Raw genomic sequence first — 22,545 nt, 5'->3', positions numbered from 1 at the left:
CGGTCTGAAATGGTCTTTTGGAGAAGCGACTTTGAGACGCGTCAAGATGAGATCACAATCACGCTGATGTCACAGTCACGTGTCTGTCTCATCAGCTACCCTGCGACGCTGATACCTAACAATGAGCCATCTAGGATGCCCAGGCCATGGGCAGCCCTGCCTTTGCATTTTAATTAACACCAAAACTATTTTATTTCCTGATATGGTTATATTTTGAGTGACTCAAAACGGAATGTCTTCGCCCAGAATGATCAGCTGTCTTGTGTCTTGCAAGGCTCGGGGCTTCTCATCATCATATCGACCGACACTTGGTTCATTTCGTCGTAACAATACATTACTTGGTTAGATACATTAATCAAGGTCCTTCCACTATATTAAATATCATACTAAGCTTATGCATCATTATTTCCCACCACCCCTATTTCGGGTCTTTTTATAATCTCGAAAGCCCTTGATAATCGAAGCTTGAAACCCTTTTCAACGCCAACTATCAAGGAATTAGTGATCAATCCAGCACGACAAAAAAGACCGGACGAGACTGAACTTACGAAGAACGAGATGGGCATACTTCGATATGACCGGCGCCCAGATAAGAACAGCAACAAGTTGTCCGACACTCCAAGTCCCCGTATCTCCTCTGAGAAGTAGATTCAGTAACGGCGCCCGAACTACCCCGAGCCCGAAGCATATACAAGCAAACGCACCAGCTTCCGCCGTATGAACTACGATAAGGGATGATCTCAGGGCGATCCGTTTTAAGCACTCCCATTTCTCATGCTGTTCATCTGAGAGTGGCTTGTGCTTCTGGATAACCCGTGATGAACCGACGATGACGTCCCAGAGTTTGATCCACCATAAGATAGCGAGCGGGCCAAGGAAAGTGTATATACTTGATGCAGGAAAGACGAACCAATAGATACTGTTCCGTTGTTCAACGCAAAATGTGCGAAGCGAGGGGTGACCGCCGCACTCGTCAAGGTTATTAAGGCTCGAAAACATTTTGTAGACGTTATCGGGATCAGGCTTCGCCGCTGTATCTGCTGCCACACCGGCAAGTACCACCGCGAGTGTGGAGAGAAGAAGATAGTACATTGAGTCAAGCTGTGCTCGGCGGAGTGATATCTGACCAAGGATGATGGGCCAAACTCCCATTCCAGCAAGGAACCGGATACTATCGCGATTCCACAAAAGGCTCTGCCAGTTGTCAGCGCCCGTGAAGATGGCCGGCCGTGAGTTCGCGTTGATCAGACCTATTTCTATTGCAGTAATAAAGAAACACTGTGCTTCATGGAGCTCTGCGAGAAACGTGCTGGTAGCATGTGCCAGATTCGTTCGCCCAAGAAACTCCAGGACTGACTCGCGACGGGCCAACATATTAGACCCCAGATTCGTTTTTCGAAAAGTGCGGCTGAATATCGAAATTAATTTCTGGATGAGATCGCCTGCTGAAAGGACCAGGAAGAACAACCAAGCAAACACAACCATTGCGGTTTGAGTAATGTATGTGATAAGGACCTAAATATTGTAAGTACTGACCGAGTTACGACAGAGGATTTAACTTACGCCTGGACCAGCAATATCAATATTAATGTCACTCTCTAGTCCATCACATAAGGACTGAAGGGCCTGGGACATTTTGATCCACTCCAACTTCTCGCTCTGGAAGAATTCTTGATCAAGTTGGCCAATTTCGCACTCGCCCATGCTTATCTCACGACAACTCGCAGCAGCGCATTGGTATGTAAGATCGAGCACTGTTCTCCCATCGAAATCACTCTCATACATGATGTAATACTCCCAAAGCGCATTGTTGACTTGGACACTTGGAGACAGCTCTCCAAACTCGCTACGCGGTTGCTGAAGACTGTCAGAGAATGTCGCATTCCCAATTGTCAACGCGGCAAGAGATAGACACTGCCATAATGTTTTCCAAGAGGCGAACAGAGTTTCTGGGTTGTTGCAAATTTGGGTGCAGTTTGTTTCGCCAGAATAGTCATCGTGACCAGGACACGCTCCATTGATCAATGTTACTGGCTTGATATCTGCGGGAATTTCGTGTTTATCAAGATGAGAGAAAAGATTCCAGGTCTCAAAGAGTGTCTCTCTTAATATTGCACCTGTATCAGGCTGTGTGTTAAACATATGAAGAACTTTGACCCCCCATTCGTTGTCAGTAATGGTCCTGACCATCTCATGATGGGTCGTCATGGTTCCGATTGTTGTCGCATGCCGAAACTAGAACAATTAGATGTGCGAAAGACAAGAAGATATGGTCCTCATGAAGTGAGTCAATTGCTGTCGTAGCAATAGTTTAGTGGATAATGAGTTATTTTAGTCATCTGTTTCGTCTGTTCATTGAACGAAGGAAGGGATTGTTCTCTCACGTGCTGTGCAATCAATCATCCTTGTAGCTTTGGGTTGTTCCTCCAATCATCACAACAACAAAGCTTACTTTGCGGCGTAGCAAACAAATCCTTGCTTCTTCTACCTGCCCACTGTAACCACACAAATCATTGGACGATAGATAGGATAGCACTGAAGATGTTTTAATCACAATGCCTTTTATTTAACAAAAATAATGGCTAAATAGATGAGACTTGCTGTGATCAAATGTCGCAAAAAGCGAACATGCGGTTTATGTGGATCGAACACATGACCTTCAGATATCGTGATGATTGAAGTTGGGCTTCAGTCTGACGCTCTCCCAACTGAGCTAAACCCGCTTGTTGAAGATTGTGAAGCTAATTTGGCTCATGTACCCAGACAGTGAAGCAGCACGTCTGATCTTGTCTCATCTCTCAACATCATCTTGTCTACGTAACCCGTCAACTACCAGCGTACTAAGGCATGTTACCTGTTAGGATAGCTTCGCGGGTAAGTGGCAGATCGTTAACGCTATCAAAATATCATAAGTGTGCTTAAGAGAAGTTTGTAGACTTGTTATCTTGATACTTCTATTCCTAGCTAATAACTATTATGTCTGCCTTTACAAGTTGAACGGAAAGCTCTTTTCTTTCCTATCTCCATGTCTCTTCTCAATCTCTTCCAAGCTATGACCCTTTGTTTCGCCCATAAATAGAATCACCATGACAGTTGTCGCTAAACTGCAACCTGCAAACAAATAGTAGGCACCAAATGAAGACTTGTCGAGCAGTACCGGTGTTACTAACGCCACGATGTAATTGGCAGTCTGATCAGAGCAATGTTAGTGACAAAAATCGTACACCAGTATGACTGCAGCTTTCACTTACCCAGTTTGAACTTTGAGCAAGACTCGAAGCACTACTTCTCGTCCGCCTCGGCATACTTTCCACAACCCATGTTCGAAAGCCAATAGCCCATGTGAAGCTAAACGCAATGGCAAAAAGGTAGATACAGACAATTACAACCCATCGTCCAGGGCCGTGATCAGGGTGAACTTTCCCAGCCGCATAAAGCGAACCCATAATCACCATCAGGCCAACGATCAAGACACCCCCGAGGATACTCTGCATGCGTCTGCCCCATTTATCCGCAAAGATGGTTGCGGGAAGTGTGGCAACAAGAATGACAACAGCCGACACGCCGGATGCTAAAAAGGAAGCCTTTTCACCGCTGAGGCCAGCTTGTGTGAATAAGATCGGGGCGTAGTACAAAACTCCGTCAATGCCACTGAATTGCTGCATTCCCATGAGAAAGCACGCAAATGCTGTTCGACCTCGGTAAGGTGCTGAGAATGCGCATCTAAAGTCCTTGAAGGTGTGTTGAATATCTTGCCAGAGCGTCGTTTCGCCATCCAGGCCGGCAGGTGCGTCGTAATCTTGAGCGAGGAGTTCCTTTTCTTCGACTTCGTCAATTCCGAGTTGTCTGCACACGACTCTCGCTTCATCCACCCGGCCTTTAGATAGAAGCCATCTTGGAGAAGGCGGAACAATGAGTGCAACCATAGACAAAAGGACTCCGAGAAATGCAACGATGGCCAACGGTAGGCGCCAAGTGATAGAAGATTCGCCCAGTCGCGATGTTCCATAGCAAGTGAAGTAACCAGTCACGATTCCAGTAGTGATAAGGAATTGTGGTAACGCGGTCATGATACCTCTCACGCGAGATGGTGACATTTCCGAAACTTGAACATAGACGTTGCTCAAAAAGAGTCCTTCCCCCATACCTTTTATAAGTCTCCCAAAGATGAAGACGCCGAGGTAGGGCGCGCCGCATTCAATGGCGGCACCGATACCGAAGATGACAGAGCCTATAGCGATGAGCCTCACATGTCCGAAGCGATGCGCCAAAGCACCAGCGACAAGGGCAGTCAAAGCTCCAGGAATAAGAATAGTCGAGACAATAACGCCATGAATCGTCGCAGAGAAATCACCAAAAGTGTCTTTGAAAGAGGACATGGTAGTGATGGGACCAATACTCCCAGTGTCCATTCTGATCAACGATAAACGATTAGAACCCATCAAATATCTTGATGATAAGGATAGCGCACATACCCAAAGAGGAACGCAACACAAGATGTCGCAACACCAGCGGTTGCGTACAAAGGCACCTTCATCGTCACTAAGTTATACAGCGAATATTTTATTACTTGTTTGTCTAATAAGTGCTTTTACTCATATTATATATTTAAGCTTATCTTTCTAGCTGCGCAATCTCTTCTTCAGTCGGTGTGATCACAATTTTATTGTGGAAACGTTCGCTTCGGATTACCTCTTTAACGTCCGCGATGGAGACGATGGGTCTAGCGGAGTTGCCGCTTTGGAAATAAAGTGTGTTTAATTGGGGCTATTCTTAGCAAAATTTGAGTTGCCTTCTCGGCTTGAATACTCTCGGAGTCAAGACCTTTCGGATCCGATGCTCTGGCACTGAGACCTCTCGGGTTGGCTTCCATTTACAGATGGAGGATCATAGAGTTATCAAAAGCCACCCAAAACAATAGATGAGAAACTTTACAATCATCCACCGTCTTACTTTACTAATTCCTACGTGCTCGCTATGTCATAATATTGTACCGGATAATGATTCTGCCAGAGTCTACAAGTCCGAGTGTGCGGACCATTCATGTACCCTATTGTGAGCCACGTGTACAGTGTAGTTCAACGATCGAATTTATTCTTTTGAATATGTTGTATCAATCGGGTATCATCATTGTTTTCCCTCTGTTGTGTATATCGACCTTGAATATTCGTATACAACCTGGAACTATAATTCTCATAATATTTCCGTACTATCGACCGAACTCCGCCCATCATCTCAAACATCATTGCCCACCGGAATATTTGTCAAGATAACAATTTCGAAAACAAGAAAGCCAATCCTTGTTGTCTGCCAACGTTTGATCCCACGGATCCATAGTATTGTAAACAAGCCTCCTCGCCTCCGCCTGAAACATGTCATCTGTCGGCACAACACCGAGTCGCATTTGCTGTTGTGCATATCGTCCTAAATGATGCACTAGAAACTCCGGAAAAGATAGAGAGTTGACATCTGTGGTAACCGGTTGTTCGGGTAGAGGCGATGTCTCTTGGGAGACTGGTAGTTCCCCATCAACGTGATTGCCTGTTTCAACTTCGCTTCCAGCATTCTTCTTAATTTGACGAAAATGATCCTTTGAGCTCGGATCAGTAGCAGAAAAGGGCACCGGGGCTCGTTCTTCCGCTGCAATTATATACGGTGCCAGAGCATTCGTCACCCTTGCCTTGACATGCGGTTCGAAATCGTGCTCGCCCTTCCAATCTTCCATCGTATCACCCTTGCGGAAATGCTTGGCTAGATGTTCCACCCGTTCTTGCCAAGTCTCCATTCTAATATCACAGATTCCGCATCTCGATTTTATAGGCGGCCCCTCAACTTTCCATGAATCGATGGTGGGTAGCGTCTTCACATGGTGAACCAGTCGGAGATGTTGAACAAGGTGATCTTTGCGCCGGAAAACATGTGGTTTTTCGTCGTTCTGGCATCCAGCGTGGTTGTGAGTTTGGAGATGTTCTGCACCCGGATCGATTTGGTTACAATAAGCGCAATGACTTTGCCCTGTGTCTGGGGATACAACCGTCCCTCCGAAAGGCGTGCATCGCCAACCTTGTAGATCCAAGTGCAGCGACCTCTCATGGCGTGCCCAGTCGTACTTGCTCTTAAAGCTGTCGCAGCAAAATGTGCAGGGAAAACGTCTCTTGTCGGCTTTCTTGCCCTTGTTAGTAGACACGCGCTTCGACTTGGCGACTCCCCCTCGTCGTGCGGTAGAATGTGGCGACCCAACGGAAGCAGTTGAACAACTCGTTACGCTTGCGATAGATCCTGCACGGCTTGCAACTCTACGACTGCCCAAACTCCCAGCTGATGAGCGTTTTCGCAGTGGTGTTTTCTCGAGAGCGTCGGCTATAGCGAATAATGAGGCTGGCTCGGCTTCAGGTGGCGAATCTTGCCATCTCTGCATCGGATTGCGAGTACTGTCGCGCCGGAGGTTTGATCGGGGGATCGAAACAGGCTCGCTTGTAGTTCTATGTAACTGACTTCTAAGATATTGGCTCCTTCTTCGTGGGAGGCTGTGGTGCTGATTCTCTTGTGGCGAAAAATCTGCAAAGGCTTGATCAAATGAGGGGCTGGCCAGCGAGGGCGTCCCAACTCGCCTATGAGTTGTAGCAAGCGGTGAAATATCCCGACCGCTATCTATTTGCATTGGCGGCGTTGTTTGCCATGATTGTAGATTTAACGTTTGATCGAACCAGAATTCATTTTGTGTATTCGCCGTTGGATCTACAGGGAAGTCGTCTGCGAAGAAGTTCTGTTCTAGAGCCAAGACATCATTCTGCATAGGGAATGGGTATTCCTGAGCTGCAATGCTCAATTCGGGTGCGAATTGTTGATTCGACTCATTGTTTGCAAGTCCTAGTCTTGCGAAATCGAGTTCTGAGAAGGTCAAGACTGTTGGTTACACATGAGTAAGCGTCCAGCTCAGAGACGATGACGAACTTACTATCTCCGTCGAGGTCATCCGAAGGATCCCGTTTCGGAACATTGTGCGCCATCGGTTCCAAGAGTAACAGTTGGGGCTGATGGAAATGGTTGGTTCAGGCAATGAGAGGGATTCATGACGTTGTTTTGTTGATAAAAGATTAGGGCCAGACGCCAGACGCCTTTCAAGACTCACAAGTTCGAATGTGACGGACTTTCCGGAATCGGAGTAAGACTAACAACCCCCCACTCATGACGGTATGGAATTCCACCGACAAGTGACACTAGGTAGGCGAACTGATCAATTTGCCGATGGAAACTTTATATGGAAAGTCCATTATCCATATCATCAATCTGGTGAAATCATTGTCTTCAGTATTTTAGCAAATGCCTGCCGTCGCGTAGACAGCATTCCTTCAATTTGTAAGCATGAATCTTGCCAAATGGGAAACCTGCGAAACCTCGGATAGCAGCACAACCAGTGAAAATCCTCGTTAATTCGAGATGGAGATTGCCCTTGCCAGCGACCGTCATACTGCTCATCAATGCAAGGTTCGGAGTTGTATCGGCGCCGTCAGAGACAACAGTGTCATTTGTGAACATGCTGGCAGGTTGGACGGGACAGATTAACACAGGTGTGGCCTCGGACACCGTGATTTATAGCCAAAAGTCACTGATATAATTGTACGCCATTGTTTTTAGATATACTTTCCAGCTTTACTCAATCGTCTCATGTGTTTGTTGTAGGGCGCGGTTCGACTATGGGTATCAAGACTAGGTTATTTTCCAATGGCGCACGCCTATTACCACAATTTTGCTTCTCATCATTACTTTCAAGATCTCAATCACTAGGGAGATGGGATATTACCGCTTTCATGAAAATTCCATGCTGTTTCATCAGTTTTTTATTTCTCGATAGTGATACTGCTGTGTTTGCTCTGTCAGCGGGTTGGAGTTCCAGTCAAGCTTAGCGATGAATGCAGTTAGTGCTGGTAAAGCAAGACAGTCACCGCTGTCTGTAGGGCGTGAAATCGGAACAAAATCGGAGCATTCAATATCCCTTCAGAACCAAGTTAGACTCGGCATTGGATAGATCCTGAAATAGCACGACCATTCTATGGCCTGAATTATATGTCTAGATTGGAAATATCTGAGTCTCGAGTGGTCGAGGGATGATGAAAGACACTACTAACTAAATAGTCATTGAGAGTAGATGGTACTACCAAGTAGCAAACGATACGGCCGCCGGCGACAAACTTGGCTTCCTTCCCGATACTCCATTTTGCATAGACCCTCAAGTTGACCCTTGTGGCTTGTCCTCGGCTTTCTTAACTGCATCAACTTGGATTATCTCATGGGATAAGCCACCATCCACACTCTTGTCAACAACCATGGCTGTCAAATTCCTTCCATATACACAGCCAGAATCGAGACCAAAGGTATACCTTGCAACTTGAGGGCCTTCAGCACCGACTTGCAGTCCGACTCTGGCATCATGTCCATATACAACAATACTCCGCTGCTCATGATCCTCAATAGAATTTTGCCATCGGTTCCAGGCATCAATCCACCAATCGGCGTCGCGGCATTCTAAAGGAAACCCAATTATGCCGTCTTTTTGTTCTTCGCTGAAGCCTTTCCCGTTCTTGACGATATCAGCAAACTTGGCCAGCTCGACCTGAACCTCTTCGTCTGAAGCCTCTTGGAAAGCTGCGAATCGTCGCACGCGGCTCTTGGCCCCCTTGATCATATCGGCCTTGACGGCTTCGGATATACTGCCTTCGGCACCGGGGTAAACAAGGCTGCGCATGTTCATGACTGCCCATGGATCTTGTTCTTCGAGAGGGACATGAGGGACCAAGCCGCCATGCGCAACGATGAGAGTACCAGCATTCCACGGCGACTCTGTAGCTTCCCTTGGTAGCTTTATGCGCAGGATCAACGGCCGAGAAGCCAGCCATGTGATCTGCTTTTCAGAAAGGTTGGTAGCGGTTGCAAGGTCACTTTCAGCCATATAAGGCTTCAAGTCTTCTCGTGACACCGATCTGAGGTTGTCTTTGGGTGCGGTAGCAACTGGTTGATCACCGTCACTCTTTTCAACTTTCTGGCTCTCTTCAGCCTCTAGAGCCAGTTGCTTCCATTTCCCAATGAGCTTCGAGTCTTGGCCTCGCTTGATTGCGCTGTAGGCAGCAAGCACACGGTCTTCATTGTTCCCTCGTATCGCGAGGGCGTCATAATCCATCGCTAGCTGTACGACGCCGGGGCTGTCGGGGCCTTTGTTGATCAAGTCACCGACAAAGATAAGCTGGTCGCCATTGTTTTTGTCGTAGGAGACTTTTTGTAACAGATTCTTCAACTCGGGAAGATGCCCGTGTACATCGCCAACAATGATAAGTCTGCCTGTGAGCCGCACGCCCTGAACTTGAGTTTCCAACCGATGCCAGGCTACGGCGGAGTCTGATGAGGACAATTGCAGGCCGGATAGCCCTTCTGTCATGTCTCGGGTCGACATGATAGTCTGAAGTTGACTTTTCTGATGTATTATGGTGAGAGGAAGAGAGTCGATAAAAAAGTCTGTACTACGATTCGGGACTTTATGGTGTTTATCAGTGAACGTCAGCAATTGGAGTCCTCACGTTAGGCAGCCAAAGTGGAAAAATCAGCGGGTCAGCTTAACATTTTACTCCTGATGTCAAGAGATATAGTGTTCGGAACTGAAGAATTCTTTACAAATTCATCAGCATCAAGGCGCAGTGGCAGAGTGGTCTAATGCGATAGACTAGAAATCTATTCTCTTCGGAGGCGTCTGTTCGAATCAGGCCTGCGTCGACTGATACACTAGAGCTTTGACCAAGTTCACATTTTTGCAAATGTGAACCATCCATCTTTTGTCGCCAAAAGGTACAAACTCATCAATGAGTTTCCATGAGCTTCTATATCCCCCTGTTTGTTCAATTAAAAGGCCCGTGATTGCAAGTATGAGGGCTTGATGAGCAACACAGGGTAGGGCGCGTGTGCAATCAAGAGGACTATACTCCGTAGAAGACTCGTCTACATCTACGAAAGGGAAAATGGGGGTAAGTAACAATTCTGTTTTATAAACTCAATTATTCCTGTGATTTATCGACAAATCACAGGACGGTTTATCTGTCATTGTAACTAGTCTAGATCCTTTGGTCACTAGTCTACTTTGTCCTGATACAAGGCACAGATAAGCTGCATGCTTCTTCCGGTATCACTATTCACTTGTCAAAGCTTAATAGACTTCATTTTTAAGACCAAGCTTTGTCAACCCGTTTCGTAACGTGGCTTGGCACTCAAAAGACAAACGCGTCCCTAATAACTGGTGATTTCCAGGAACGGAGAAAACGTGGCGTGCCTTTCGCTGTAGTTACGCGAGTGGCGTCGGTCTGTGAAACTAGTCTTTTTTGACGGTGTCTGCTGCTAGGTATTCAAGAGGCGCAATAGTCTTCAGTTGCATTCCCGGGCTTTCAGGTTGGCTTTGGAAATTAGATAATAAAATGCGATGATGGATTGATTCACACGACGCTTCGAGTCCTGGGATAAATTATGATGTCTTATTGTCTTTGTAAATAACAGCGAGTTTGACCCTGTTCCTCCGTGATAGGACCAAGAGGAGTCTGTCACAAAATGGGCAACCGAGCTTCAGTTGCTTAGCCTCTTATGCCAAGTATGTGATAGCTTATCGTTAAGGAGGATGTAATAAAAAACTTAAATCGGAGGCGTTGAGTTCTAGCCATGGCGTATGGGAATGCAAAAGTCTCAATCATTGCTAGCTGATGAGTCTGGCCTCCCAGAGCTGAGCCAAGTACCAATGCAGACTCCAGCTTCTCAAGTTGAGATATAAGAAGCGGAACTGTCCCTTCGCGGTGGTGCAAGCTAGACGCTGTCACACCAGAAGGCATTTTGTCTTGTCAAGTTTAATCGATTGCTTCTTTGGGCCGAGACAGAAGTGAGTATGCATGGTTGAGCAAACATCAGTTGAGTGTGTGACATAGCTTAAGACAAGCTCACTATGAAACATGGTAATTTCAGTATACTGACCTTTTGTTCCTCAGATATTAAGAGCGAGCGAATACCGAAGCTGTCCTCGGATCCCATCTCATTCGTCTCCTTCATAGTCACGATGAAACTACTCGGACGGCTTAAGGAGAGCAGGAAACAAATCCGAATCGCTATAGCAATCTGCTTCTTACTCTATATAATCGGCTTCCTTTTCTATACCTACCGCCTGCCAGCATTTTCTTACACCCAAGAACCCACGAATTCATTATTGAAACAAACATCACCTACCAAGCCGGACAATGTAACAGTCAGTGGCTTAGTCTTCTACGGCCGACAGAGCCGAGTTGAGATTATGAAGTGCTATATTGAACGTAACATGGTTGATAACGGGGGATGGTTAGACGAAGTACTTTGGATCGTCAACACTGATAAGGGCGACGACCTGCGATACCTTGAACAAATCATCGCTACCAACCCGCGATACAAAAAGATTCACCCTGAAGAGATGGTATCGACATATACGTATAAGCATATCTGGAAACTGCTGGACCGTGGAAAATACTACGTCAAAATCGATGACGATGTTGTACGTCGCAAAGTCAATTGTCTTGCCTCGCTAAATACTGATAATTTCGTCTCAGGTTTGGATCGACGACGACGCTATCCCCAACCTAGTCACACGCAAGATCCAAAATCCAAAGGACTTTGTCGTTTCGGGCAACATCATTAACAACCCCCCTTTAGGCTTCTTCCACATGCGGATGGGCGCCATACATCCATACTTTCCCGAACGCTTCGAACCACTGGGTATCAATATAACGAACGAGGGAGATTATTGGAAGCCATCGCGACATCCTTTCTGGGAGGGGCCCAAGAATTTCAAGTGGGATCTCGACAAGGAGCCCCCTCCGTGGGAAAATCACAGATGGCTTAGAGTGCCCAACGACCGTTCCTTGTATCAAACACCTGCTGCTGAACTCAAGTACGACGTTTGGGGTGATAGCTACAAGAACTGGGCCATTGCTTCTCAGATGCATATGTCTCTGTTTGAGAACATCGAGGAGGACCAACTAGACCTGTACAAGTTCGACAAGCCCTGGATCATGTTTGATGATCGTATCCGCATCAATTTTATGTGCGTCTATAGCGATGACATCCTTGATACAAACCCCGAGAAGTGGCCAAAGGACCAAGGCGATGAGGATATGATTGTACTTCAGCTACCCAGGAAACTTCGACGTCGTAAGTAACCCCCTGATGAACAACTGCATATGACTGTACTATATGATGACTAACTTATTGCCCAGCCGTTGTAATTCAGGGCAACGCTTTGGCCGCGCACTACCAATACCGGGATCAGGAGAAGCTAAAAACTACAGACATTTTACCGAGATACTATTCCTTGGCGGGGGATAGATATTGTTTAGGGAGAGATGCTTTCCGGGCCACAGGCCAAGAAATGAAACCAAGATCGAGCTAAGAAGCTGGATCTAGCTAGGTGAAGCTAAATTACATGAATAACGAGATGGACATTTTGTATATTATGTGATGGAGTTTGTAAAGTTGAGAATGACACTATTCCATTTATGCGTGCTTCAGGACAAAACAGGCTGATATGTGATTACCCATTATTTTTGTTTTGCCCACTTTCAGTGCCACCTTTCTGGTCATCAAACTCATCATTTGAGCCTTGACTCAGCCGAGACTTCTGTGCCGTACTATCTGCTCGCTTGAGCAACCGAGCGGATACAACACGCCACGCGGGAGCGTCGTACTAGAAGCCGACGGGGAGCAAGAAGCAAATACCGCGTGGGTGCGGCTGAGGTACCTAAATAATAGCGCCCACTTCGCACCGGGGGATCATCACTTGATGTCCAGCACTGACTGATTGTTAATATAGAGAACGGGGATTGGGAAGATTAATTTGCTTTTTGGTGTGATCTATCATATCTACAAAAAATGAGGCGCGTGGGATTCCGGATCTGCATGGCTCTCATCACTGCAGGAGATCAGTGGATGCAGATGATGACGGGAGGGGCTTTGGCTCCAACGACTTACACGACGAAGCTTCAGGGATGGGCAAATGGCGTTTTACTGACATGGAAGCTAAGCCTACGGTGCTTGGACGTCGTTAGATCTATGTTCATCGCTACGTGCGGCAATGGCAATGGCACTGAAGCTTTAGTAGACTCGATGTGCCATATGCAGCTGATGTGTTGGGTGTTACTTCACTGTCACAACTTGCAATCTCCTATGCGCTGTTGTCAAGGCCGAATTCTGTGTCTAATAGATAATTTTTGTAGTATTGACTAGAAGAAGATATTATTTTATGATGTGAGGTAGTGCCTCGGCTAAGTAGACTAAAATGCTATATGGTATATGGTATCGTTATACTCCGAAACGAATCTCTCTCTATTTGCGAGTAGAGTGTGTAACCGTCCACTTAGTCTCGACGCTGATCTCGCCCTTGGGGGCCTCGGACGAACCAACAGTCAGGTTCTTCTCGGATCCTGACTCATCGGGGAATCCCGCGACACTATATCCGTGCTGGATCTTGTCTTGCGGGCGGTAGTCGTCCATCTCCCAGGTCGATAGATTGGGGTCGCGAATGACCTCGGGGGCAGCGCTGCTGGCACCCGTTCGGCTCATGTCTCGGAATCCGGTGCTCCTCGAGTTGGAGTATTCGTCAAGTCGGGATCCGCCCATTCGCTTCTTGTACTTGGCGTAGAAAGGTCGCAGCATGGGAATACTGACACAAAGGATGGCCAGGTTGGGTTCGAGGATAAAGAGGAAGACGGTGGTAGCCATGGTGCCTGTGATGTTTGCGTTGAGATCGACGGTCGAGATGTAGATAAGTCGGAAGACGGCGCATACGACACATCTAGTTCAGTTAGCATATGGCCGTTAGAAGATACGACGGGAGTGTCTTACGCTAGACCGAGAGCGAAACAAGAGGTGATGCCGATCTTCTCAGCACGCCTTGTCTTGAGGCCCCAAACACTGTGCATGGGAAGGGCCATAATGATCAAATCACCAACAGCGTTGGTGGCAATCAAGGACTGGATCATGGGCATATATTGTCCTTTGCATTGCAATGGGCTCTCCCACTGGTTCTGAACTGGCGAACACAGGAAGATACAAGCTCCGAGGAAGGCGATGGTCCACAGGCCAACAAAGCCGAGAGCAGCCTTGGAAGCCTTTTGCATGAAGGGAGTAGGAAAGACGCGGATGAAGAAGGAAAGCATGCTTGCTTTGACTGCGGCAAGGAGAGTGACGTAGATGATTTGCATACAGAATGTCAACTTGAGGATGAACGGAATATTTGCGGCGAGTTCTAGGTTCTTTGGTAGGGAGTATCCGTTTCCAGCAGGCGCAAAAAGTCCTTGACAACAAAGCATTGCTACACCAAGCGGCTACATGATTGTCAGTCATTGTTCTATCCAACTCTAATGATGCTGTTCACATACCGTTGCGAAGATGACAAAGCCATCGTCCCACCCAAGACCAGGCCCTGCTAGTCGTCCAACAACTCGCAGTCCAACAACAAGCAGGACCAATAACACGATGAAGCAATTGATGATCAGTTCGGCCAGGACAAAACCCAGTATTGGCTTGACAACCTGGACTGAAGAGTCCACAGGACCCATCTGAGCCGACATGATGGGCAGTAAATGCTGTTGTCAAGTAGGCAAACGCAGAAAGAAACAAACTCAAAGCGAAAACAAAGAGACACCAGGTATGGGGGGAAATTCACATCCAACGAATCTCAAGAGATTGGAAAATTTAGAGGTTCCCCATTCTTCCCTTATATTTTTCATAAGTTGGTAAGAGAAGAAAGATGGCGTCCGGGACAAGGCAGGAAAATGTCCTGTCGATCATATGGGTTTACCATCCCCCCTTCTAGCTTCTTGGCTTTTCTTTAACCCCCCGGAGCGAACGGACGGTAGAGCCCTGTATTACAGAATAGAATGGGGAAGGGGAGGGAAGCGAAGCAGGAACCTGCATTAGCATGGGTCTTGGTGCTGTGTAAACGGCCATTTAGTCCCAACTAAGCTTGGATCAGAAGTTGTAATACGTACGACTACGCATCTTGGCTGTAATTTCGTTGCCACTTCCTCGTTGGTCGTTAGCAGAGGTTCTCAATGCCCTTGAACCTGTCGGGCTTGAAGCATCCGCTGGCGCGGGTGGAACACCTAGCAGGGGTTTCCCGGGCAGGGGATACAGGCCGGGTCCGCAGTGGATAGATCGTGGCCATGGTGAGACGTTTGAGTGGCACCAGAACGATGCAGTTGAAGAGTTGCCACGCGCGATTCACGTGAGTCAACCAAGGTCAAGGGTTATTTCGCATTTGTGAATCAGGAACCTGAGCCTGGTGCTTGGTACCGAAAAAAGCAAAAGGTCTGATGAACAACTCCACTGCCAAAGAGACGCTGTGCGTTTTGTGCCTGGACATGAACTGGAACTTTGTTCACTCGGTAAGACGCGGCGGCAACTGCAGCATGACATTGTAAATGGGGACGTTTACCAAGGTCAAGGTGCTGGACCTGACTAGTAGGCATGAAATCATACGGCACTGACGATCAACACTCTTGAATCAGCTCAGGCGCAAATGCACATTTGACAAGTTAGATTATCAAGCTAGAACAATGCTAGAGATAGAGCGCCATCATGAGAACAGACATTGCGGAGAGGAGAGAAAAGGCGTCTAAGAATGACGGTCTTCCCGAAAGACTCAAGTTTTGGGCGACTAAGATTAATTGTCTGCCTTTCAAGGCGAGTTGGAAACAATCCGAGACCTTTTTGGTGTCCATTGTGCCGTTATTAGACACGGCATGAAGTACTATGACCACATGGCGAGCAGCATCGTGCTGACGAGTATCCATAAGAGCCCACATGGTTTAATAAGAGAAAAACATTTCAGTCGCGGGCTCGCACTCTGTAAGTTATCGCAGATAAGTTAGTGTGTTCTGCCCGAGTCCGTTGATAACTAACGAGGACCTAACCCTTTCAAAAGCAACCAAGGATTGGACTACAACCCTAGCGTCGGACAACGGTAGCACACCGAATCAAACCCCTCCATCAAAGGGCTGTTCACTAAAAACAGGACATGTTTCACTGGGCTTCAGGGCGCTGAGCCCCCAGAAACTTTTGTCGATCATATACAGAAAAGCAAAGTTGGCCGACCGACTCGTTCGACGACTCATGACGCTCACGCTAAACAAATAACGGATAAACCGGACTGGAAAATAAGCTCGCTTGCTCCAAGTTAGTACTCAACGGCTTCGAGTAGTAAAACGTTTCATCTTCAGCAACGAGATGGTAGGGCCAGTAGCGTCGGCGTGGAATGGAAATGGAATTGAGTTTCGGAAATATCGTGAATATGCTATCGAAAGTATCGGATCTAACTAACTAACGTCTGACGTGCTTCTTTCACTTCCAACAACCTTCCATTGCTACGACACTGGCACTCGCTAGCCTTGGCTGACCAGGTTCGCGGTCTCTTTACAAATCCCCTCCGCTATTTGTTGGTTTGTCAAGGAGTGCCCCCCGATTTTGTTGGTTTAACGTGGTGGTGAAAGGGGAACCATATCCAGTCATACCAGGGAAATCCCTGAACCTTGACTTCAAACACTCGTCGGAGATGGGGGGGGACCGTTTATTATGCCCTGCACAGGCCAACGGGAAGAGACCACGGTAAAGGCTAGTCTTCAAGTGGGCAACGTCGCCAGAATTAGTTTATAATTTAGCCACGGCAAGCTCGTCTCTTATGTATAAAGGATTCATCGCTAACGAGGTTCATCCTAACTGGGAAAAAAGTAAAAAAGTTCTTACTAGTTTAGTTCTTCCCCCCCGTTCACAACCAACCATAACATCGCCTCGCCAGTCTCGCTTCCAACTTTTTGCGAAACATTATCTTTTTTTACTTCAAACTAAAACATCCTACACACACATACGATATCAATCATGTCATCCTCTTACTCTACCAAGCAATGGGTCCTGGCCAACAAGCCTACAGGGGAGCCTGTTCTCTCTGGCCCTGACGCCACCTGGAAGCTGCAGACTGTCACCCTTCCCGAGCTTCAGGATGGTCAAATCCTCGTCAAGATCCAGTACTTCTCCAACGATACTGGCCTGAGGAACTTTATGCAGAGCACTGTCGCCCCTGAGCGCTTCTATGTTCCTACTGTCCCCGTCGGCTCGCCTATGCGATCCGGCGTCATCGCCGAGGTCGTTGAGTCTCGATCCGACAAGTTCAAGGTCGGCGATCTCTGCATGGATTTCCATCTCGGTATCTGGAGCGAGTATGCCATCCTAGAGGCTGAGAACTCCCAGCCTCTTGCTCCCCTCCCCAATGGTCTCCCCACCACCCACTTCCTTGGCGCCTTTGGCGCTTCTGGTCTTGCTGCTTACACTGGTCTTTACTACGCTGGTGAGGCCAAGCCTGAGCACACCATCGTTATCTCTGCCGCTGCTGGTGCCACTGGCTCCATGGCTGTTCAGATCGCTTCCAAGATCCTCAAGGCCAAGCGTGTCATTGGTATTGCCGGTTCTGATGAGAAGTGCGAGTGGGTGAAGAGCATTGGTGCCCACGAGTGCATCAACTACAAGAGCCCTACCTTCCTTGAGGATCTCAAGGCTGTTACCCCCGATGAGGTCGATGTCTACTTTGACAACGTTGGTGGCTTCGTCCTCGACGCTATGCTCACCCGCGTTAAGCGCCACGGCCACATCGCCGTCTGCGGCGCCGTTAGCAGCTATAACTCTGATGAGCCTATGGCTCTTAAGAACTGGTTCGAGCTTATCTCTTCGCGTATCAACATCCGCGGCTTTATCATGCTCGACCACATGGACAAGGTCCCCGCTATTCTCGGTGAGCTCATCGGCGCTACTGCCGATGGCCGCATCAAGCTGGAGGCTGCCGAGACCGTTATTGAGGCTCGCATTGAGGAGCAGCCTGAGACTTGGATGAAGCTTTTCTCTGGTGTTAACCAGGGTAAGCTTCTTACCAAGCTCATCATCTAAATACAGTCAAATGGGGATAAATAGTTAGTGGATGACATATATTATAAGAGTCGATGACTTTACAGCAAGCATTTGCATACATAGGTTGCCAACTGAAAATAGACTGGCATTTTAAACATACATCTCAGCAACCGTAAACGTTGCAGTCATTTCCCTTTTAATTTTCGAATAATAAGTCTCAAAGTCGAAGAGTACGGCCGAGAATATTCGCTTCCGTAAAGAGTAGATGCTGCTCCTTGAGATCACTTCTCCACTGGCAGGTCGAAACACAAACCAACATCACCTTTCCGACTAACCTGTCATCAATGGGGAATTACTCGGTCTAAAGCATGAACATGGATAAACCAGGCAAGGTCGTCCGGTTTCAACCTGGGCTTATGCAGGGGTCCGGGTTTCTACCAACGTTCCCCCGGCTTTCAGAAGGATTCAACCCTTTCTTCAGTAGCCGAGCCTGGTTCTCCCCCTGGATGACCAGCCTGACGCACATAACACATCATGTAGGCAAGCGGCACCACTCATTTACACTTTATCGATCGGGTCAAGGATGCTGTTCCCAGTACCAATCGTTTGGGATGGTTTCAATCTCGTGGGGAAACCTTCAAGAGACTACACCGTAATCCGACAATGCGCCGAAATGGCTCCCTAGACGGAAAATTATCTGTGCTGTTAAGATGCATCGGTATGTGGCGGTTCATTATGTTCCGAATGTAACTGTTGAAGACGATCTTAACTTTCTGTAAGGCTAATATCCAATATCACCTTGATTTTAAGGAGACCAATCGAATTAGACTAGAGGCACGGCAAGCTGCGCAAAAAGGAAGTAAGCAGCAAATCAACAACATGAGGTTGTTGAAGACTGATCTTAGGAACACGAATCCTATAACCAGACCTAATAACTATCCAAGAACTAAAGTCAATTGTGTTTATCATTACAAGGGTTCTCTTTCGGTCCAACACGGCAGGCAACATTAGTCTTGCTCGCATAACATCACTCATGATTTGCGCTAATCATCCAACCACAGCCTCGAGATATATGTCAAAATTTGTTCCAACTATAACTGTTCCTATTATTGGCTGAATGGACAGTTGACAAAGACATGATTGGTAATCTTACGCATGGAAATTATACCCCGCAGTTGAATATGAATGTCAGCTTCAACAGCTGTAAGCCAAGACATGTTGTGGCGTTTTCCGTGACTCAACCAACTCCATACCTACCTTCCCTATCGAAATTTGATTCCAAACTTGGATTGTAACGTTCTTGTTATCTTTATGCATATCTTGTTGCCAACATGACAAACTCGGAGAAGAGCATCAGCATCGAACCAGGATACCGCCCCGGTTTACTGGCCCGATGTCTCGAGATGCATATAGCCCACTATCATCCTGTAAACTCATGGGGTCTCGCCTTTGAAACCTCGGTCGCCGCTGCTTGGGCCGACCTTATCCAAAGACTCGAGTCCGACCCTCGGAATCAAGTCTTTGCGGCAGTCCAAGAGACAGACGATCCCGCCGTACTCACGCAGAAGATTGTGGGCACCATCCTAGTTGACGCCGAGAACATGAAACAAATCGGTACGGCACAGATACGTGGTTTCATAGTCGATGAGAGAGTCCGAGGTCTCGGTGTGGGCAAAAGGTTACTGAATACAGCCATGGAGTTTGTTCAACAGCAGGGCTTTGACCGGGTTTCACTTTACACATCGAGAACGCAAGAGACTTCGCTGTTCCTTTACAACAAAGCTGGTTTTGAAATTGTCGAGGACGTGGAGAAGGATCTGTGGGGGTGGAAGACGAATGAATTACAGCTCCAATGGACGCGTCCAGTTTCATTGAGCAGGGCTGCAGACGGTATTCATGTTAGATAGAACGGTAAAGAGCAGGAACGAACATCCGATCCGGCATAATCACTGTTGTTATATCTCATATCCTCTGCTATCGTGGCAGTATTTGAGTTGAAATGTCAATAGTATGTATGGACTGTGCATAGATCTATAGCAATCCATGACGTATATTTAGATTGTTGCTTTATCTTTCATCCGGTACAATTTCCTCCTAGTTCTATACAACCTCTTCTAGCTCAATAGTTTCTGGTTGAAGAACATCTTGCGATTTCATTAGGTGAACGAAAAGTCGCTGAATCTTCTCCCAGGAGCGAATCATCCATGACATTGCATACAAAGCCAGAGTCAGAAAGGGCGTCAAGATGAAGAATGACAATTTCGTAGGCCCTAAAATGGTAGGAATTGCTTTCTCCTGCATGGATAGCATGGCGGCCGCGATTGTGACTGGTGAGAGGATCTAGATAATGAGTAGCAGGTTAGTTCTGCCCAGGCACGCATCTTGCATGATGTTTTACGTAGATGACAAAGTAACTTATAGTTTGGGCGTTCTGGGCTGCTTTCGCTTGAAGCTCCGCAATTTGGTTCTGCGTGTCGATACTGTACAAGTTCAGCTAAGCAAACGTATCAGCACGATTTGTCAAAAAGAGATGGGTGATGCCTTACCGTCTCTTTGTGATCGTCACATCGCGTGCGAATGCTCTCAAGTTCTTTTAAACACTTCTTCGACTCTACAAAGCTCTGCTGGATAGACCTGAGACACCGTTGTGAATATTCTGTTTCGAATTGCCCTTGAAAAGGGTAATTATCCCAACAGCTGATGGTCAAGTCCAAACATGATATCAGATCCGTGAGCACATGTCTCGTTCGACGGAGCCATACGAGAGGCTCCTGCCTAACTTGAGGAGATCTTTGAGGTAAGCCTTGGGTTTCGTGTTCGAAGTGGGCGATCTGAGAATGCTATGTCAGTCGCAGCTGACCCCAGAAGGGTGTGGGATGTTCGTACGTATTCTTTCACTCTCTCTGTGAACATGCGATTTGTTTCCTCCCATTCATGTTTGAAGACCTTTAGTTGGCAATCCAATGAGGTCAGAAAATATTCTCCCGGATCAAGTATTGGGTTTTCGGATTCGTGATCGATGAAAGGATCTTGCTGTACAACATCAGGATCGAACTTGCTTTTGCAGTACTTGTGCACAGTTTTCCTCCTTTCCACAGGCTCGTGGTACGTGTCGACAAAACAATATCCTGTCCAAACCGTCTTGTTGATAGCGGCAATCATGACTGACACTTGTGCTTCGCATAGGTAATCGGTCTCCTGGCCTTGCGCCAACGCATTGCCTCGAAGGAAGCTCATATTGTGCGTTTTTCTCAGCCGGCTTCTGTTATTTCGATGTCGAGATTCGAGTGGTGACAGTTGGACACATTTCCAAGAGTAATATGGGAGATTAAAAGAGTGTGTGATAGTCGGAAATCCACGAGACTGCCATTGCTGGTGAGTTGAGTTTACTCCACTAAGAAACAATGCTTCTCACCCCAGAAAAGATCCCCAGATGAGGGTGAAGGGCGATGTGTGAAAAGAAAAACGTGATAAGTGCATCAACATGACTCGGAGGTGCTGTAGCCATCAACGCCGCTAGCGAGTGACTATTCAAGTCGGTGATAAAGCTGAGCTTAGATCAGTCACGCAATATTCGTTCGGTCTGTATATGTTCTTACATTAATCTCCGGTGAATGTTAGGCTCTCTGTCAGAGAATCTCTATCATCAGTGTCAGTTTTAGTCTTATCATTAGGTTCGAATGAACTCATGGGAAATATGCGCAGAGTTGTGAGAACCACTGTCAGATGCACTTTAAGCATCGTGTTTGGTTCCTCTACGCAGAAATTGTCGACACTTTGACAAAGAGATTGAACTTTTCATATGCCACTGACCTTAGTTTGTAGCTTTTTGAACATCTCGTTAACAGTGAGGGGCTCACAAACACCGAGCGCCTCTGAAGTCGAACCCTGACACGTCCTGTCATCTATCAGGCAGACCTTGTCTGGTGAGAGTCTCAAACTGTTAGATCGTAGCTCTGGAAGAGCATCCGGGTGACAGAAGGAGACAACTGTCTTGGCTTGGCCCTCAAGCTTATAATCTGTATCGTCCTTTGTCATGAAGTAATGAGCTATGTTGTCTCCTTCGAGGTTTTCTAAATCAACAAAGACGTCGTTCTCGGTCAAGAGCTGTTGTGGCCCAACCTCTTGGGTATTTGGCGTAGTGCGATAAGATTTTCTGTCAGTATGCTTGGTATTGGTTTTTCTGCTACATCGTTTTTTTGCTCTCTTGCTCTTTACTAGATGTCGTCGTCTTCGATTCATCGAATTTCCTTCCCTGTCGATAAGAAGCATGGGCATATCTGATGGCTTATCTTGTGAAGTATACACATTCAATGGCTGTGGCTAAGCTTACTACGATTAGAAGTAAACTTGCATAGAACAATTGGTTTATGTGAGTTGAGGCTGAGGTTCCCGACGTGGTTGTTAGTGCAAGTATAAAAGTCTAAAAAGTCTTATTATAACAATAATTGAGGTGATTTCGGTTTATGAAAGATTTTGGAATTTCCTCAAATACATGGGAGTCTTCGCGACCTTAAGTAACAGTCTTTGACTCACGATAATTGAGCGTATTGAGGCCCTCAAGACTCGTGACGTCGTTCCTGCACTTTCAGAAGAGGC

General features: G+C 46.9%; 10 protein-coding genes across 10 annotated transcripts; 3 read left to right on the top strand and 7 right to left on the bottom strand.

Annotated features, from left to right (window-relative positions):
• Nucleotides 1-392: 392 nt before the first annotated feature.
• On the bottom strand, nt 393-2,208 carry FSST1_008455 (uncharacterized protein; the record flags this gene model as incomplete). The annotated part of the gene is made up of 3 exons (XM_083225341.1): nt 393-487; nt 549-1,515; nt 1,564-2,208. 3 exons carry the CDS (start codon nt 2,206-2,208, stop codon nt 393-395), a joined length of 1,707 nt encoding a protein of 568 aa, XP_083084416.1.
• A 778-nt stretch (nt 2,209-2,986) lies between these two features.
• On the bottom strand, nt 2,987-4,537 carry FSST1_008454 (general substrate transporter; the record flags this gene model as incomplete). The annotated part of the gene is made up of 3 exons (XM_083225340.1): nt 2,987-3,190; nt 3,252-4,413; nt 4,476-4,537. 3 exons carry the CDS (start codon nt 4,535-4,537, stop codon nt 2,987-2,989), a joined length of 1,428 nt encoding a protein of 475 aa, XP_083084415.1.
• Nucleotides 4,538-5,242: 705 nt separating this feature from the next.
• Nucleotides 5,243-7,010, bottom strand: FSST1_008453 (uncharacterized protein; the record flags this gene model as incomplete). Its single annotated transcript, XM_083225339.1, has 2 exons — nt 5,243-6,906; nt 6,959-7,010. The coding sequence occupies 2 exons, from the start codon at nt 7,008-7,010 to the stop codon at nt 5,243-5,245; spliced, it is 1,716 nt and encodes a 571-aa protein (XP_083084414.1).
• Nucleotides 7,011-8,230: 1,220 nt separating this feature from the next.
• Nucleotides 8,231-9,448, bottom strand: FSST1_008452 (Metallo-dependent phosphatase-like protein; the record flags this gene model as incomplete). The annotated part of the gene is made up of 1 exon (XM_083225336.1): nt 8,231-9,448. The coding sequence occupies one exon, from the start codon at nt 9,446-9,448 to the stop codon at nt 8,231-8,233; it is 1,218 nt and encodes a 405-aa protein (XP_083084413.1).
• A 1,524-nt stretch (nt 9,449-10,972) lies between these two features.
• On the top strand, nt 10,973-12,212 carry FSST1_008451 (uncharacterized protein; the record flags this gene model as incomplete). The annotated part of the gene is made up of 2 exons (XM_083225335.1): nt 10,973-11,548; nt 11,604-12,212. 2 exons carry the CDS (start codon nt 10,973-10,975, stop codon nt 12,210-12,212), a joined length of 1,185 nt encoding a protein of 394 aa, XP_083084412.1.
• Nucleotides 12,213-13,374: 1,162 nt separating this feature from the next.
• On the bottom strand, nt 13,375-14,621 carry FSST1_008450 (uncharacterized protein; the record flags this gene model as incomplete). The annotated part of the gene is made up of 3 exons (XM_083225334.1): nt 13,375-13,843; nt 13,894-14,375; nt 14,430-14,621. 3 exons carry the CDS (start codon nt 14,619-14,621, stop codon nt 13,375-13,377), a joined length of 1,143 nt encoding a protein of 380 aa, XP_083084411.1.
• Nucleotides 14,622-16,926: 2,305 nt separating this feature from the next.
• FSST1_008449 (MDR family NADP-dependent oxidoreductase) lies at nt 16,927-17,985 on the top strand (the record flags this gene model as incomplete). The annotated part of the gene is made up of 1 exon (XM_083225333.1): nt 16,927-17,985. One exon carries the CDS (start codon nt 16,927-16,929, stop codon nt 17,983-17,985), a length of 1,059 nt encoding a protein of 352 aa, XP_083084410.1.
• A 1,292-nt stretch (nt 17,986-19,277) lies between these two features.
• On the top strand, nt 19,278-19,853 carry FSST1_008448 (acyl-CoA N-acyltransferase; the record flags this gene model as incomplete). Its single annotated transcript, XM_083225332.1, has 1 exon — nt 19,278-19,853. The coding sequence occupies one exon, from the start codon at nt 19,278-19,280 to the stop codon at nt 19,851-19,853; it is 576 nt and encodes a 191-aa protein (XP_083084409.1).
• Nucleotides 19,854-20,046: 193 nt separating this feature from the next.
• FSST1_008447 (uncharacterized protein) lies at nt 20,047-21,183 on the bottom strand (the record flags this gene model as incomplete). Its single annotated transcript, XM_083225331.1, has 4 exons — nt 20,047-20,286; nt 20,345-20,440; nt 20,493-20,777; nt 20,833-21,183. 4 exons carry the CDS (start codon nt 21,181-21,183, stop codon nt 20,047-20,049), a joined length of 972 nt encoding a protein of 323 aa, XP_083084408.1.
• Nucleotides 21,184-21,744: 561 nt separating this feature from the next.
• Nucleotides 21,745-22,224, bottom strand: FSST1_008446 (uncharacterized protein; the record flags this gene model as incomplete). The annotated part of the gene is made up of 1 exon (XM_083225330.1): nt 21,745-22,224. The coding sequence occupies one exon, from the start codon at nt 22,222-22,224 to the stop codon at nt 21,745-21,747; it is 480 nt and encodes a 159-aa protein (XP_083084407.1).
• Nucleotides 22,225-22,545: the final 321 nt, after the last annotated feature.

The sequence above is a fragment of the Fusarium sambucinum genome, chromosome II, assembly GCF_050947815.1.
Source record: "Fusarium sambucinum isolate potato_lamoka chromosome II, whole genome shotgun sequence".
Taxonomy (NCBI): Eukaryota; Fungi; Ascomycota; class Sordariomycetes; order Hypocreales; family Nectriaceae; genus Fusarium; species Fusarium sambucinum.
The sequence above is the reverse complement of the archived record's forward strand: the minus strand, read 5'-3'. Positions and strand labels throughout refer to the sequence as shown.